The sequence below is a fragment of the Myxine glutinosa genome, chromosome 4, assembly GCF_964187855.1.
Source record: "Myxine glutinosa chromosome 4, kmMyxGlut1.1, whole genome shotgun sequence".
NCBI classification, from domain to species: domain Eukaryota; kingdom Metazoa; phylum Chordata; class Myxini; order Myxiniformes; family Myxinidae; genus Myxine; species Myxine glutinosa.
In genome coordinates this window covers 167,464,681-167,483,027 of record NC_136264.1, presented here as the reverse complement: position 1 = coordinate 167,483,027, position 18,347 = coordinate 167,464,681, and the positions used below count along the sequence as shown (strand labels likewise).

Genomic DNA, 18,347 nt, shown 5'->3' with positions numbered 1-18,347 from the left:
TCCTTCCAGGACCACACGGCACCTTGACACGTAACCGGCAATCAATCACCCCGCGCAGGTAACTCCTCTCGCCAGACGGGCTTTTCCAACTCCGTTCCAAAGTAGGTAACGATCGCCTCAGCTCACGTCGGAGCTCTCGAAGCTTAAGATGGCCGCCCTTCCTTCTCCTCCTCCTCTTCTTCACGATCCCGTTTCCGGTCTCGTTTTTCCCAGAAGGGCTCCTGACCCTTTAATCACAACAACCTTTAATAGAATATACATTAATAAGAAATGACCTGAATTGTAACCCCCATAAACCCGGAATTCGTAACACACACATTTACGAATCCATCCGAGGCATGACGCACACATTTATGAATCCATCCGAGGGATGACACACATTTATGAATCCATCCGAGGGATGACACATTTATGAATCCATCCGAGGGATGACACACACATTTATGAATCCATCCGAGGATGGATTCAGTTTTAAAGACAGTACTTCAAAATCAAGCTTGCACTGCACAGGAATACCAGTTCTGATTGGATTTGACCCCGCAGGGAACAGATCATAGCAAGAAGATCTATACGAGTTCAGCAGATTTGGTAAATACCTCATGTGTAATCAAAACCTCTGTGCAGGTAAGTCAACATCTGGGTTCACATCTCACCTTTTCCCAACAAGATGCTCCTGGACAACCTTGGCTGGATCCTGACATTCGGCCTCAGACTCCTGCACCTCCTCAATGAGACTCCTGCAGAGCGTGCGTTTAAACCTGCCCAGGTACAGCATTGTGGATGTGATTGCCGTCATTAACATACAGCAGATCAGGGAGATATATATCCTCATAACATACAACATAAATCAAGCTGCCATTACATGCATGAAGACAAATTTATGGATGCAATATGTGAAGCTAAATGCTATATGTACATGATATGTGACACTATACCATGAGGAAACAGAAAACCGTCTGCAAATAGATTAAATTATTTATTTGAGAAGGTGGAATTTTGTATTCCCTGAAAAGATGAACACTACTTTCAAAATGTTATGCGATTAAACGTTTGATGATGATTACCCAATGATGAACCCAATGATGAACCCAATGATGATGAATGAACCCAATGATGAGCAAGAGTAGTTGGGATTGGAATCTGCCAAAGTGAAAAGATTCTGGACGGATAAACTCGGATCGATCGAAAAAGGTGTGAGCTCTAAAGGGCAAAAACAATAAAAGGGGCAATACCCCTGGCGCTCACCTGGTAGAATAAACAGACCACACTGACTAAAGGTATTTTAAACCAATTTCAATGGTTGCTGGAAGACAGAGCAGCTTGTAGAATCATACTAACATAATCATAAGACTTTAAACAAACAAAAAAATACCTATTTTGGGGGGAAACCCCTAACCCCCCCCACCCCCATCTCATCCTGTATACGTCCTCAGACCCCAATTTTTATAATGCTTTGAACAAACATTGGTACATCACAGGTGATGAAGGTTGTGGTGAAGTTTCATTGAAATTGTATATGTAGTTTCAGAGAAAAGAGCTAATACCTATTTTGGGGGGAAACCCCCCCAGTAGACCCCTCACGGCCTGATTTTTTAAAATGCTGTGAACACACTTTGGTGCACCACAGGTGATGAAGGTTGTGGTCACATTTCATTGAAATCATGTGTGTAGTTTCAGAGAAGAAAGCAAATATCTATTTGGGGGGAGAGGGGAGGGGGGGGGGTCAAACCTGGACCCACTTTGACCCCCAATAGACCCCTTTAAACTTGCTTTTCTTCTTGCCGTAAACAAACTTAGGTACATTACGGGTGATGAAGGTTGTGGTCAAGTTTCATCAAAACCGTGTGTGTAGTTTCAGAGAAAAAAGCAAATTCCTATTTTGGGGGGTCAAATCTGGATGCACTTTGACCTCTTAGACCTCGATTTTTTATTATTATTCCGTGAACAAACTTTAGTCACAACACAACAAATATCATTTCTGCCAAATTTGCTCGCAATCCCATCAGCAGTTTCGGGGAAGAAGTTTCAAGTGTTTATGGACGGACGGACGGACGGACGAAACGCCATCACATAAGCTCCCCTGAACTCTGTTCCAGTTGAGCTAAAAAACGTCCATCCGTCTGTAAACGGCACACAAATAAACCATAAAAGAGTGAAGGTGAGCAGAGAGTCTTAATTTTGGCAGTTTCACAAGAAGAGACTCTCTGCTCACCTTCACTCCTCTTTTCTCCCGCCTCTGGAACAAACTCCCTCACCCGCTTCAATCCCACTCCTCCCTCCAGGTCTTTAAAACAGCTCTTGATCACCATCTCTTATCTTCCCCCGTCAAAAACCTTGATCTTTTCTACCCCCATTAATTCACCCCAGATGCACCTTTTTCAAATTCCGTTTTTCTTTCCTGAAAGTCCGAGTAGTGTCAACTTGTTTTATACCATGTACCCCTCTCCCCCACCCTCCCCCTACCCCCAGCCCTCTCCCTCCCACCCCTTCCCATGCCTCCCCCCCCCCCCACAAGTCCTCTCCCTCCCACAGATCTCCCGATGTCCCTGTTCTCTGCTGTTGTACTTGTGCTTCCCTCTCTCTCCCCATCTTGTCTTCCGCTCCCTTTATTATATGTTCTATGTGTGTTTCTGTTTGTGGTTTTATGTGTTAGCTCTTATACGAGCCTCGACTTTGTATACAAAAAATAAAAAGAGGGTTGCTGACAGAGCTTGTGCGTCCTGCAGGAATATATGGGGGACAGAGCACAGACAGAGCAGGGGGTGCAAGGCCGGAGAGGAGTCGGAAGAAGACAGTTTGCTAAAATTCTTCACCTCAAGTCACCATTTGAGAGGTGCTTCTTGTTGGTTTGCTAGCCGTCGTTGCAGGAGAAGTTTGTCACAAAAGTGCTTGCAGTAGCTTTCTTGTTTGAGGAAATGCGGTCCATATTAAGTTGTGGTCCTTGTGACAGAAATACACTACGGTACCGTGCAATGCACCATATCCTCTCAAAATTGTACTACGAGCTTACTATTTCTCACCAATCCAAAAGAAAATAAAAAAAGGAAGATTTCAATAGTAAAGAAAATAGATTACTGAAGCTGTTCACGTGCAAACAACAATGTGACATTTCAGCTTGGCGGCTGCATAACTATTTATGTTCAATTTGTGTGAGCATCAGATAGAGAGTTACAAAATGCCAGGCGACAGCTGCCCGGTAGTGACGTCTGATGGAGGCAGCTGCTGCAGATGCTTGTATGTCCCTCGATTAATTAATTTTGATGGCCCACACGTGTCATGGTGACAAAGCAACGTATGACGGACATCCACAAGGAGTAATAAATGTGCCGAGTAAATAATTACGTGAACGCAGAAGAAATACTTTCAGCAGCTTTCCATGACCACTGTATCCCGTACAACAACATATCGGCATCCAGACATCTTTGGCTTCAAACAAGTGGGTGGTCGTGGAAGCGAATTTAACAACCAGAGCCGGAAGCAAATGGAGGTGGTGGAGGGAGACGGAGCCAGGAAAAGAATACTGGGTGTTTAAAACAAACAAACCCAGAGCACCCCTTGAGTTTGGTTTTCTCATTTGGTAGACTGTTAAAAGTCCCACTTGGTCTACTTGGTCGGGGGAGAAGAGCTCTGTGGGGTTAGAAGAAGAAGAAGGAAAAAAAAAGGAAACTAAACCAGTCATATATAGCCAGGTGGGCTGCCAGCTGTAGTTTCCGGCTCAGTGTGAAAACCCGACTTGAAAGTGATCCTCAGGCCTCCTGTTCAAAATGATCTTATAAAAGCAAAGGTGCAGACAAAACTGCGCGTGAGAGCTGCCATAACCGTGTGTCCTCATACTTACGTGGCTGTCACGACATCTCCCAGGAGGCAGGTAATCGGAATAAGCAGCAAACCAACCCAGAACACCCCGCAACTGAAGACAGCCCTTGCCTAAAGGTGGGGTGTCAGGTGTTTTTTTGAAGAAACAGAAGAAGAAAAGAGAAAAATCAAAAACGTCAGAAAACATGGAAATGGACAATAAAATAGAATAGGTAAAAGTGCAAACAAAGTTTACATACGTCGATAAAGTTGCCATCTTATTACCTGCCCAGGAAGACAATTATGTCGTTTGTTTTTCACTGTCGGAGAAAGTAAAATAATGAATCTCTTCCTAGTTTACAACACTAAAGACGAGAACAGTAACGTGTGGAACTTTGTAGCAGAGTCTGTCTCATTGGTTGCACAATGCAAGTTCTCTTGATGACAGGTGCCCTGACTTGGGCCTGCCTGCTTGCCTCATCAATTTACGATGTGAAGGCCTCACAGAAGACACCACACAAGCCTTCGCGAGACACATGCAGGGTCATGAACCCAGCAGCAGGAGGTGGTATTTCTGTAGCCCATCCATCATCACGTGAACCGTGTGCTGGAAGCCAAGCAAGCCTGAACAAATGAGATAAGGCCATCATACCATCTGAAGACTGTTCTAACCGTGGAATTTAGGGCAAACATCCAACCTGTTGGTTTGCCACCGCCATGGGAGACAAACGATGACGACTCAAACTCAAACTGCGACACAAAAGAAGAAAGTTCTGCCCCATACAGTCACAAAGACTTATTAATAACTCAAATTTTCGCAATTGTGTCAGGCTTTGATTTTAAGCAGATGTTTACCATTTCACATGCCGCAAGGCTTGCCTCGGCCGACATGTGCAATTTGTCAAGCGTGTTCTCAATATGTTGTACTTAATGTTAACAAGGGGGCTCCAAGCACGCTAGAATAGAATGGCAAAAGTGGTGGGGGCACTGCTGAAAGGCAGCCTGCCCGTGCGGTGGATGGTTTCACATCCGTTCCCAATCCCTGCACAGCTGTGCCAAGGCTTCATGTCTGCTCGGCTGTCGTCGGCACAGAGTCTGTCTTCTACCATGAAGTATGGAGACTTAAATCTTTCTTTCTGCCACCATCGCAAAGTCCACCCCTCCTCAACACCTCACGATAGCACATCAACAGCTTCACGCTAAACCGTCCTCCTCCTACTTTCTGTCATCCTTGCTCCACATCCAGGCCAGCCAGGTCAAATGGAATTTCATATTTAATTTCCGGGATCTGATTTGTGCTTGATGAAAGGGGTGCTGTGTGTGACAGATGCTAACAAGCCTGTTGGTGGCAGCACGGCTGGTCCGATTTCTATTTAGGCCAAGGCAGTGAAGACGGCTGTTGAAATGAAAAGGGAGAACAGCCGCAGTGAATAGTCATAAAAAGGGCAAACGAGAGGAGCCTGATCAACAAATTAGCAATGAGAGAATGGGGGGCATGGATGGTGGAGGGGAAGGGGAGGGAAGTATATGGTAATGAAACCTGATTTCCTTTTTCTTTTAACCATGGTGTACAGAAGCCCAATATCTGTAATTCCGCAATGATGAAAATGTAAAAAAAATTCTGTAAAAAAATAAAAAGAATAAAAAGATGGACGATGTAGTCCATACACTACCTTTATAATGTAACCTGGAGGCCAAGAATACTGCATTATGGTCTTCAATGCAGCGGGGGCCTATTGGCTCATCTGTGCAACTCAGTAAAGATCCGCAGGTATTGCTAAACTGCTTCGTTTGGCAAGGTTGGCAATTACAGACCGAGAATGGCACTTGTCAGGGAGAGCGCATACCTCTGCCAGGCTGAACAGTTCACGTTTCGTATCCCACTGAAAGTCTGGATCTGCATCCATACCTGAAACAAAATGTAATCCACCTGTTCTGGTCACATAACCAACTCATCCACCAAGTTTTGTCATAACTCGACCAAACCATTTGGAAATATCATGCTATGCACCGTTTTGGGCCCCATCTCGCAATGCTGAAGAATCACTTCATAAATTAAAAAACAATTCTCGTATCCAGATCCGGATTCTGATCTTCACCGAAATCGAATCAATTCGTCATTGTGAGGCACCCAACCTGTTCACCAATCTTCACCTGAATCCGTCCATAACTTTTTGAGATATTGTGCTACATATTGTTTTTGGCCCTCTGTCTCAATGGTGAATAATCACTAAACATTATAGTATCCGGATCCACATCCATATCTTCACAAAAATCGAATCAATTCGGACTTGTCACACACCCAACCTGTCCACCAAATTTTGTCCGAATACATTGATAATTCTGAGATATCCTGCTCACACAAAGACAAACAGACAAACATGGGTGAAAACATAACCTCCATCCACCTTCGATGACAGAGATAATGACGTTTAACCTACAATTCCATCCTTCTCCATGAGCCTAGTGGCAGTCTTTAAGAGCACAACCTGCCACTTCCAGGGAAGTAGAGTCTATTTCAGACGAAAGAGACAAACTACGGGAGAGCTTATTAGGCCATTAAAGAAAAGGCAACTGGCAGAGCGGAAAACAATTTACATTGGTTAGGAATTTAATCCAGATATATCTATCTTCTATCTTCTATATATATATATATAAAAGAAAGTTTTTGTTTGTTTGTTTGTTTGTCTGCACGCGCTAATCACCTGAACGGTGAAAGATAGGAGGAAACCTCTGAAACAAAAAAATGTCAGAACGGACCCCGGGAAGGTGAAAGGCTAGGTGACGAGGCCGGTCGAGGTCGTCTCGGCTGGGCTGGGCCCATTTCGCAATTAAAAGCTGAGCTGAATGATAGCTGAGCCAAGCAATTAAAAGCTGAGCCAATCTTCTATGGCCACGAGTAAAAGCTGAATTATAGTAGTAAATTCATTCAAAAAGAACCCGGGCAACGCCGGGTGCATTCGGCTAGTATATATATACAGGGTGAATCAGAAGTAGCGCCCGATTTCTGTTTATATATATATTGTTACGGAATAGGGCGACGGCACTCGCCTTACCGAGGGGGGTTTAATCCCCTCGTCTTTTTAAGCTGGCCGTCCGACCGGTCCTGGTACTTGTAACGCTCTTTTGCGGGGTGGGATTTATCAGGGTTATTGGTCCAGGTATTAGCCCGAATACCTTTATCAATCCCTCCGCAAAACAGGAAGACAAGTACCGCTCGAATCCCGGACAAGATGGTATTTTGCCGAGCGGTTTAGCAGTCCGGAATCCGAGCCGTTAGCAATAGACTAAACCCGATTAAAAGCGGTTCTGCCGAAATCGCGCCATAGGTACTCAATTGGGAAAAGACAAAGACGATCGGACGAGAATGAAAACCAAGAATAAGGAGGAACAGGTATTTATTAACTAACTATACAAAACCAAAGAAACCAAAGGAAGAAACGAAAGTAATTTACAGAAGAAGAAGAAGACACAGCACAAATCCTTATACAAGCTTAATTATGGAAACCCAGACAACACAGACAGCACAAACTCACGTACACGAATGGGGAATGGCAGGCAGGAAGGAATGGCTGGAAGGAGAAGGTTCAGGTCCGTGCAGAACGCCAGGGCTGGAAGCGAGCAGCTGCTGACTCCCCGCGCTCGGGTTCACACGGCAGGGCTGCTCAAAACAGCGTGTCAGCGCTTCACGTGGCAAGGGCTGTTTGAAGCAGCGTCTCGTAGCTTCACGTGGCAGGGGCGACTCTCTTGAACCTTCTTTGTCCAACTCCAAAAACCTTGCGTGTCTCTCTCGTGGTGGGGGCCTCGCCCCCAGGGTTTTATAACCACGCCCGTGGAACTTTCTTGAACCTGCCAGATCTTTCTTACCACGCCCACTGAGCCCTGGTTGGTCGGCAAGGGCTCGCTGACTCCACCTCTTCGTGACGAGGTGGGGCCACGTCCGTGCTGTGGTGGCTCCGCCCACCTTCTTCTCCGATCCTGGCCTCGTGGGCAATGGAGGTTTGGTGGTGAAGAAAACAGCCCAATGCCGCCGAAAACAGCCCAAATGTCACTGGCACTTGGCAGAGGCGATTGGGGAAAATTGAAAGGGGAACTATCTTATTTGTTTGATGCAACGTAGAGTCATTATTGGAAACACAGCCTTACCTGAAACACATAATAATAATGATATAACTATGGAGAGGTCCTATGATTCGCTACGTGTTGCAATGTGGACTAACTAGGGTGCAATTATTTCAATTAACAGCCAATTAAGGGGAAATGTACACAGGGTTATTTATAAGGTTACGTCACGTCTTTTCGAAGCTGTTCCATGCGCTCACGCTTTCGAAGCTAAGTGATCTTTCTCAATTGTGTTTTTGTCGAGACTGTATCTATCTTTCGGTGTATGTACCTAGAGCGTATCTTTTGGAAAATTTTCGGTGCTAATTTTTCGTACATGTATACACAATCGTCGGTTAATGCGTATCGAGTATTCTGCGGCCTAGTACTCGTAGGCTTAGGCTACCGTACCGTCTCCGACCTTGTGGTTTTGTTTTTCTCTCAGCGATTCGTCGAATGCGCTGAAATTATTTTCATTCTCTGTTTCGTCCCAGTCGTTCACCCCATAACTCCTTGTTTAATATCTCTACTCAAAAAAAAAAAAAAAACCCCAAAAAATATTTCCTTCCCAGGTCTTATTCGTTTATTTGTTGTTCTTATTTGTTCGTTCGTTCTTCGTTCGCGATCACGCGGTTAGAAATGTATAATCTCTCCCCTGAACAACTATTTTCTCTCATATATTATAACACCCTTTTCTTCTTTTCCTACAAAAGGATGCTTTCGTCTTGCTCACCAAATCTATTCATTCCAAAAAATATATATAATACCATCTCTTACAGTTCCTCCTTTCTACATTCCCTAAACTATCCAGAACTCCACCCCTCCTTCAGTGTCCTCAAACGTATTTTTGACTCTAAGGTCTCAAACTCATTTTGCAAAAAATGTTCGTTTCCCATGAATCGTACACTTTTCAAAATCCAATCTCACCCCTCCCCTCCAAATCCTCCCCATCACCCATCCCTTTCAAATCTCCCCCCTTGCCCCTTCCCTCCCCTCCCTCCTAAACTCCCCCCACACCCGTCCCCTCCGAGACTCTCCCTCGCTCCTCCCCTCCTAGACTCCCCTTTCACCCCTCCTCCTCAAAGCATCCTCCCTGCTTCTTCCCCCTTCCAACTTTCACCTTTATCTCCCCCAACCTTCTGCCTCGCTCTTCCCCCTCCTCAAATAGCACCTCACTGTGCCTCACCCAATCTCCATCAAACCTTTTGTCCGCCCCATTCTTCCCTTTCTCCAAGCTATTCTGAAATCTCTGAAATTTCTGACACACCTTCAACAGCTCTCCCTACCTCTTCCTCCTCTTCCACATCTTACCCTACCCCTCCCCCCCCTGTTCTGGACCCGATGCTCCCCCTTCCTCTTCATTAACGGTATGGACCTCAAACATCCGGGGCCTTCGCTCAAACCTGACTGATCTCTCCATACAGGTTGCTTCTGACAAACCAGATGTGATCTGCTTAACAGAAACTTTCCTCCTTCATGATGTCTCTGATGCCTTGGTATCTCTCCCAGGTTACTCCCTCCTCTGGTATGATAGACCTGAGCCTCGTCCTGGAGGTGGGGTTGCTATCTTTATAAAAAAACTCTCTTCCTCACTCGCCCTCCACTGCCCTCTCTCCACCTCACCCCCAGGAATACCTTTGGCTACGGCTTCCCCTTCGCTCCCAACTTTTGTTCATATGTGTGTTGTACCGTCCACCAAACAGCGATGACTCCATCTACATCTCGCTGTCTGATAATATGGACCAACTTCTATCTACCCATCCCAACTCTCTCTTCCTCATATGTGGTGATTTCAATTGTCACCATGCCAGTTGGCTGGTGTGAGTACCTCTCTCACCAGCCATGGCTCTTCAGCATAGGACTTCTGCGACTCACTGGGACTGACACAATCTGTCAATTTCCCGACCCGGATCTCAGTCAACGGAGCATCTTCTCTTCTGGATTTGGTTATGACAAACTTCCCTGAAAATGTCTGCTGCTCTTCTTCTGCTCCAATCGGCTCATCTGATCATGTGCTTGTCAAAGTGGACATTTCTCTGACCATTCTCAGAGAGCCTCCTCAGCGTCGACGAGTCTGGCATTTCACTCAGGCCAAATGGCACGGTCTACAAGCAGCCATCAATCATCTGGACTGGTCTCCCATCTCTACCGCCTCTGACATCAACTCATCCTGGGAATTCTTTCAAAGTAAATTGCTCTCTCTCATGCACAGATTTATCCCATCTCGTCTTCAGTTGTCATACCCTTCCTCCTGTCCATGGTACACGGAATCTTGTGGTGAGGCTGTTGCCCTGAAACAACTTGCTTTCGTCTCCTGGAAAGCAAATCCAACGGAAGGAAATCTCATTTCCTTTCACAAAGCCTGAAACAAGTGTGTGTCCACCCTCAGGAGAGCCAGGAAACAACATCTCACCGTTCTCAAGACCGAACTCTCTTATCTGTCTCCTTCTTCCGAATCCTGGTGGCGTCTGGTCAAATCTGTTTCTGGTGTTTGTTCCCCCTCCATCCCCTCCCTCACCTCAAATGGCTTAACGGCTGACTCTGCACGTGAAAAAGCTGAATGCCTCAACTCTGTGTTTGCCTCTAAATCTTGTGTCCCAAACCCATCCCTCTCTGTACCCACCGTACCCAGTTGTACCCAGCTGCTCCTGGACTCTGTGTCCTTTCCTCCTGACAAGGTGGAAAAGTTTGTCAACCCTCGACTCTGATTCTGCAACTGGTCCTGACGGTATCAGCCAACGGGTCCTAAAATCATGTTCTTCCGCTCTTTTACTCCCTCTTTCTGTTCTCTTCACCCTCTCTTTTGCTCAAGGTCATCTGCCATCTGCTTGGAAATCAGCCAACATCACCGCTTTGCACAAAAAAGGTGCAAAAACAGATCCCAGCAACTACAGACCAATCAGCCTTCTCCCAATTATCAGCAAAGTCATGGAATCCATCATTGCTTCAGATATGAAATCTTTCCTCTTCTCCAATGGCTTGATCTCTGATCATCAATTTGGTTTCAGACCTGGTCACTCTACTCTGGACATGCTGCTTCTGCTTTCTCAACAATGGATGGAGGTCCTCAACGCCAAACAGGAAATTAGAGCTGTCTCCCTTGACATTTCACGTGCCTTTGATACGGTCTGGCACCCTGCTCTGCTCACCAAACTCTCCTCCTTTGGTATCCATGGAAATCTCCACGCATGGCTGGCGGACTTCCTCTCTGGTCGTAGTCAACGTGTGGCCCTGAATGGGTTTCTCTCATCTCCTCTTCCTGTTCAGGCTGGAGTTCCCCAAGGTAGTGTTCTGGGCCCTGTGCTTTTTCTGGTCTTCATCAATGACCCTGGTGTTGGGCTAGCGGCGAGGGTGCCAGCTTAGGATCCCAGGATCCTGGGTTTGAATCCCGGTCGATCGCTGAATTAACGCCAGGGGGGTTGACTCAGCCTGTCATCCTTCCGAGGTCGGCTAATTGAGTACCAGTTCACTGGTAATTCCCTGCTTGTCGTAAAAGGCGACAAAAAGGGTTGGCGGCAGGAAGGGCATCCGGCCGTAAAACATTGCTTCAAAAAGGGGACCAAAAAACAACAACAACCACGGTCCCCGAAAAAGGCCAACCCCCGCTTTGCGGGGAAAAATGGCCTCTAAATGTGTTTTTTTTATATTTTTTATATCAATGATCTCTCTGACTCTTGAAAATCCTCTCTATCTCTTTGCTGACGACTCTACTCTCTGTCGCTTCATTCCTCATCCCTCAGATCGGCAGTCTGCAGCCTCCTCACTCTCTGCAGACCTGGACAAAATCACAGACTGGGCAAACAAATGGAACATGTCTTTCAATCCTGATAAATCTCACACTCTTACGATGTCTCTCCGAAAAGACCGACTGGAAAACCCTCCCATCCACTTTCTGAATAATCCTCTCCAAGAAGTTCTGTCACTCAAGCTTTTGGGTCTCACTATTTGCCATGATCTTTCCTGGGAAAACCACATTTCAAATCTGGCCTCCAAAGCCAGTCGCCGACTGGGCATCCTCCGTCGTGCGAAGTCCTTCCTTGGCACACCTGAGCTCCTCACCACATACAAGGCTTTCATCCGCAGCTCTATGGAATACTGCTCTCCCCTCTGGTCTGGTGCTCCTGCCTCACACCTAGCCCGTCTTCATGCTGTTGAAACCAAAGCGTTCAGAATCATTGGAATCTCCCGCGATGAAGCTAACTCCAAGGGCCCTCTGGCGGTCACCGCATGTATCCCGGCGAAGGTAGGCAGGCAGGCAGGCAGGAAAATCCTCGCGGCGCATATCTCGGCAAAGGCAGGCAGGCAGGAAAATATGCGCGTCTGTGGCCCGGCACGGCTGTCTTTTACAGCGCGATTAATACAACTGCCGTCAAACTGAGCGCTCCGAACTCATAACTCAGCGCTTTCACTCTCGTAACTCAACGGAGGACTGAACACAGAGCATCCCTTCTCATAACTTGGTGCATCCCCTCTCATAACTTGAGCTCATAACTTGGTGCATCCCCTCTCACAACTCGAGCTCATAACTTGGCGCATCCCCTCTCATAACTCGTCTGCCTCATAACTCCTCGGGGATCTGACTCCAGCTCAACTGAAACTCAGGTGGGGGCTCCGGGCATAGGGTTATATTGCCCCTGCACTATAGGCTAGTGGCCAAATTTAAAAAGGGGCCTAAAATGTGAGAAACCCCTACCCACGGTAGAACAAGTCACAACCTATTTTTTCTTGAAGAGGGATGTTTGGGGAGTTAGAAAATCATGGTTGTGAACCTGAGATCATTGCACAACATTTTGAAAATCACGTTTACATGTGTACCACTGCAGACTGCAAAAATGGATTTAATCGCCACAGATTTTGGCTCATATTGGCTCATATATTTGTTAATACTGGTGCTACAAACACAAATTTGGTACCAAAATGTGCGGAATGATGACATATATATCTGTAAAAACCATTTGTGATGTAACAAAGGCTTTTGTGTGACCTACAGGCAAAAATAGTGGAATTTTGCGCAATAAATCAGCTTCGGGTTTACCAATAAATATCAACTAAACAATTAATTTCTTCATAAGTATTTGAGTTGTATTACTACATATTACATCAAAATAACCCTCTATCATTCTCCTTTTTAGAAATATAACTCATAAAGATAAATCCGTTGAATTAATAGAGTTATTACCGAAACCATATGTCACCCCCCCTAAAAGTAACCGACATTGATTAATTTATAATACATGTATATGCATTAACCAAACAAGAATGATTTTAAATCCAGTTGCAGAAAATCAATTTTGAGCTTGATTGCCTTTTTCTAAAACTACTGATATATACTTATCTTTAATTATTTCATTTCAGATGCTTGTGCTGACAATTGATCTGCAATTATGGATCTGGAACCACCTGTTGTGAAGCGTCGTAAAATTGACACTGACCACTGCATCATATGCTTTAAACCCCTCAACCCTAAAAAGCAAGAAGTTGTAAAGAACCCAACATTTAATGGTTTGAGTGCAATCTTCAAAGCAAGTCAAATCAGAAAAGATGACGTTTATGAAAGTATTTGGCCTTTGCAACAAGACATATTGAGTCTTGATTTGAAAGTATCATTCCACAAATCGTGTCGGGCCAAGTATACCAGCAAGTCAAATATCTCCACATCCAACCCCAGTGAGAGTGACCAGCAACCATGCGCGTCTGCGGCAACAAAACACACAAGAATCAGCAGAAATGAAACAGCTGGGTCTGACATCAGGACTAACTGCTTCATTTGTGGAAAATCCAACACTTCCAGAAACAAGCTTACACCGGTATCTACAGGAACTGGACAGTCCACCAGAGAAAAAGTTCTGGCAGCAGCTGACAAAAGACAAGACAATAAAATACACGTGCGCATGCTTGCCTTTCCAGATTTGTTCGCCTATGATGCCAAGTACCACAGGTTATGCTATTCACACTATATTTCAGAACGGAACATCACTGCTGCAATTCGTAAATCAGGAGAGGAAACAATGGGCACATTACATGATGAAGCTTTTGATGATCTGAAATGTTATCTGGAACAAACTGTGTTCTCCAAAACTAAGACAGTGACACCCCTCGTTCACCTGAAAGATGAATACGTTGGATATTTGGTTTCACTGGGTACCACGAATGCAGAACAGTATAAAACTTGGAAGTTGAAGGAGCGATTAACTAAATATTATGGTGACCAAATAGTCTGTGTAACATTTGATGGCCACACTGACATCATATGCTCTTCTTCTGTGAACTTAGGTGATGCCCTGAGAAAAGCCACGATTCTGCAGAGCATGACTGGTGAACCAGAATATGAAGACATCCCGTCTGATGTACCATCAGCCATAGATAGTGAAATGCATACTTTGCATGCTGCAGCTGGTATCCTGAGGAAGCACATGGCTGATATCGAGCATGTTGGAAATATGTATGCACCTGTCGAGGAAACAGATATTCAGCACTGTGCAGAATTCGTTCCTAATACACTCTACGACTTTATTCAGTGGTGCACCAGTGAGAAATCACACACGAATGTAACCAGCTGTAGTGATGAAGGTGTTATGAAGAACAACCTGAGGACGATCGCCATTTGTCACAATATAATATCACAGAGCCGTCGAGTGTACTCCACAATAACGCTTGGTTTAGCCTTGCAGGTGCATCATGAATTGGGAAGCAAGCATCTCATTGACATGCTTCATTAATTAGGACACTGTGTGTCCTATGATGAGGTGAGACGTTTCCTCACGTCTGTGGCTGTTGATCAAACTGCCTCAGAGGGTATTTACATGTCAAAACCCATGAAAACCAACAAACGAGATAAATTGATGGTGGATTCAGAAGTACTTTTCCGGCGGCTGCTTGCTGTCTCAAAGAAACGCGATGTCAGTTTGGAACAAGTCCTGACACATGAACTGGCTCCTGTGCCACCGTCCCTCTTCAACAATGATGGGACAATGCGAAAAACCAACAAGGAGGATCTGGCAAAGAAGTTAGAAGCTAATTGCGAGGAAGTCCAGGTGCTCGAACCCTCTGACCAACATGATACTGCTTATGTCATTGATGGGATGGCACTACTTCAGGCACTTGATGAAGCCCAGTTTGACACATTTGACGATCTCGGACGTACCATAATGCAGAAGATTCAGTCACTGCTTGCTAGTAACCAAGGTGTGACATCAGTTACATTGGTTTTTGACAGGTATGATGTACCACTCTCTATCAAGCAGCTGGAAAGAGAACGTCGCACTGGTGGAGAGTCAACACCCAGATATGTCATCGATGGACAACGCACAGTTCCAAACTACAGGAAGTTCCTGAAGAACACCACAAACAAATCAGCGCTTGCCGATTTCCTCTGCAGTTACTTGACAGTAGCCGCCCAATTGCAGCTTGAGGAAAACCAATCTGTCACACTGGCAGGAGGCTTTAACGATGGCCTGCTAGTTAAAGTTGTGGATCATAGAGGCATCCGGGAACTACCTGAATTGTTCAGCACACATGAGGAGGCTGACACACGGCTCCTGCTACATGCTATCCATCTCGCCAGAGCACACTCAAGGGTCATTGTACGATGTGATGACACTGACGTGTTGGTCCTACTCATCTATTACTGTGGGAAAGGCATGTTTGGGGACACCAAAGTGTACATGAATGCAGGTCACTGTACAAAAAGAACGAATCGTCAGAGATTCATTCCTGTCAACAGAATAACGGACGACATCGGTCAGGATACGTCAAGTTGCTTGCCAGCATCACATGCTATAAGTGGCTGTGACACAACCTCCTCGCTGTTCAAAGTCGGGAAACGCACTGCATATTCGAAACTCAAGCAAAACGTTGCACACTTGGCACCACTGTCACGGTTAGGCCAAACCAGAGATACAACCAATGTCGTCAGCACTGCCACAAAATATGCTCTGTCGTTGTATGGTTCAAAGTCAAGTCACACACTCGACCAACTTCGTTATGTTTATGCCTGCACAAGTGACAAACCAGCATCTCTCTTCCCACCAACAGACGATGCTTTCGAACAACATCTGAAGCAAGCAAATTACCAGGTGGCGATATGGACCCACAGCCATGTAGCGAAGCCTGTACTTTGGAACCCCGATGGTAATGGATGGCAGGTCAGAGACAACAAACTTGAGCCTGTCATGTTCCAAAAGGATGCAGCCCCAAGGGAGGTTCGAGATCTCACGCATCTCTACTGCACCGACGATGACTGTAGGCAGAGCAGAACATGTCATTGTATCTCTGCAGGACTGACCTGCACTGAATTCTGCTCGTGTAGTGCAGACGATTGTCCAAATGTTGATGATTCTGTTGTCTTTGACGACGGCACTGATGAAGAGCGTGACTGAACTTTTAAATGTATTACATGTATTACTTCATGTAATAGATGTACATAAGTTACAGTGCATGTTATGAATTCATTATCGTCATATGTGAAATAGCTTATATCAACATGATGTCTATAAAAGTCACTTTCACAATTGTGTCAGAATCTTAAGTCCATTCTTCATGTTGCATATCTGCTTCGGGATTTCTATCGGTCAGCATCAGTGGGGCGACATATGATTTCAGTTATAACTATATCATTTCAGTGACAATTATATTAGATATATTTTTCAAAGGGTAAATAAACTTGGATTATGTTGATGTAACAAGTATGACTGCAAGTCCAATATTTTTGAAGTAATTAATGTTTTTGTTGATATTTATTGGTAAACCCGAAGCTGATTTGTTGAGTAAAATTCCACTATTTTTGCCTGTAGGTCACACAAAAGCCTTTGTTACATCACAAATGGTTTTTACAGATATATATGTCATCATTCCGCACATTTTGGTACCAAATTTGTGTTTGTAGCACCAGTATTAACAAATATATGAGCCAATATGAGCCAAAATCTGTAGCGATTAAATCCATTTTTGCAGTCTGCAGTGGTACATATGTAAACGTGATTTTCAAAATGTTGTGCAATGATCTCAGGTTCACAACCATGATTTTCTAACTCCCCAAACATCCCTCTTCAAGAAAAAATAGGTTGTGACTTGTTCTACCTTGGGTAGGGGTATGCCACCCAAAACCTCATTTGGCCACTAGCCTACTAGCCCGCATCGAATGTTCCAAACCCCGCCTTTTGCCGCAGTGGTAAGCCACTCCCCTTGAGCCCTGATTGGCGGCTCGCGCTTACCGTTGGCTCCTCCTCCGCCTTCCTTTGCCTTGATCGACTTGTTCAGGCCTGCCTCGTGGTAATTCGCGCCAAAACCAAAAGCATGGAGGCATCGTAAAGACCTAATTCTCATTATTCTACTCAACGCAAAACTAACACAGGAAAGGTCTACGCTTACATTTACTATGAAATAACTGAGCTTTAAATGAGGCTACGTGTTGTAGTGTAACTAAACTAGGAGGGGAAATTAACCTTTATTATACAAACACAAAACCGCAACACGATGTGTATATATATATATATATATATGTATATATATATATATATATATATATATATATATATATATATATATATATATATATATATATATATATATATATATATATATATATACAGTGAAACCTTGACTTACTAGTTTAACTCGTTCTGTGACCGAGCTCGTAACTCAATTTGCTCGTTTCTCAAATTAAATTTCCCCATTAAAATGCATTGAAATGCTATTAATCCGTTCCAGCCCGCCAAAAACCACACCAATTTTTTTTTAAATATACAGTATATATAAAAATATCTCGCGCTTTATATTTCACCTGTATGCAGCATACAAGTTGGCAGGATGGCCTGGACTGGAGGTACGCACACTTGACTCTAAACTGTCCAGCCTGGGTTTGAATCCCGACCCAGCTATAACCTGTCATGGGTGAATCACAGGCAGGGTGATTCATCAATGTGTGTACCGCTAAACTGGGCGCCCCGTTTGCGTCCCATTAGTTGTTGGATGTTAAGGATCTCACCGTGTTTTCCACAAAGAGAAGGCGAGCTATCGCCGGCACTCTGAACAAGTTGTGGCCTGGCATGCTCTTCTCCTCTGCCGTTATATACGTCCTCCTCGGCATCTTTTTCCAGAAGAGCCCTGTCTCGTCACAGTTGAAGATTTGCTGGGGGATGTATCGTTCGGCTTCTATCAGTTCGGCAAAAGTTATAATAAAACCGCCTCACCAAGTCGACAACACGCACACCTCGCTCATGTTTTTCGACGATTGCGTGTTTTATATCCAAGCACATCATCCTCTTCTTCTTCTCAGTACTGCCCTTGGCACTCAATTTCTTAGGACCCATGGTTAAAACTAAGAAATTTTCCAAAATAACCAAAATGCGAAAACAAAGCAGCAGCTATATACGGCAGAGATGCTTGCACGGCAAGATAACCACGTGACCTGAACCCACCTGGTGGCGGGTGGCGTAAGCTCCAAAATAACC

General features: G+C 44.8%; 1 protein-coding gene across 1 annotated transcript in view; it reads right to left on the bottom strand.

Annotated features, from left to right (window-relative positions):
* ATP8A1 (ATPase phospholipid transporting 8A1) overlaps positions 1-18,347 on the bottom strand; it is a 541,081-nt gene that overhangs the window by 9,860 nt on the left and 512,874 nt on the right. Inside the window, exons 35-36 of the mRNA XM_078776729.1 lie at positions 3,839-3,927; positions 654-758 (exon numbers count right to left, since the gene is read on the bottom strand). Coding sequence (XP_078632855.1) covers positions 654-758; positions 3,839-3,927 — 194 coding nt within the window. The remainder of the gene's footprint in view (positions 1-653; positions 759-3,838; positions 3,928-18,347) is intronic.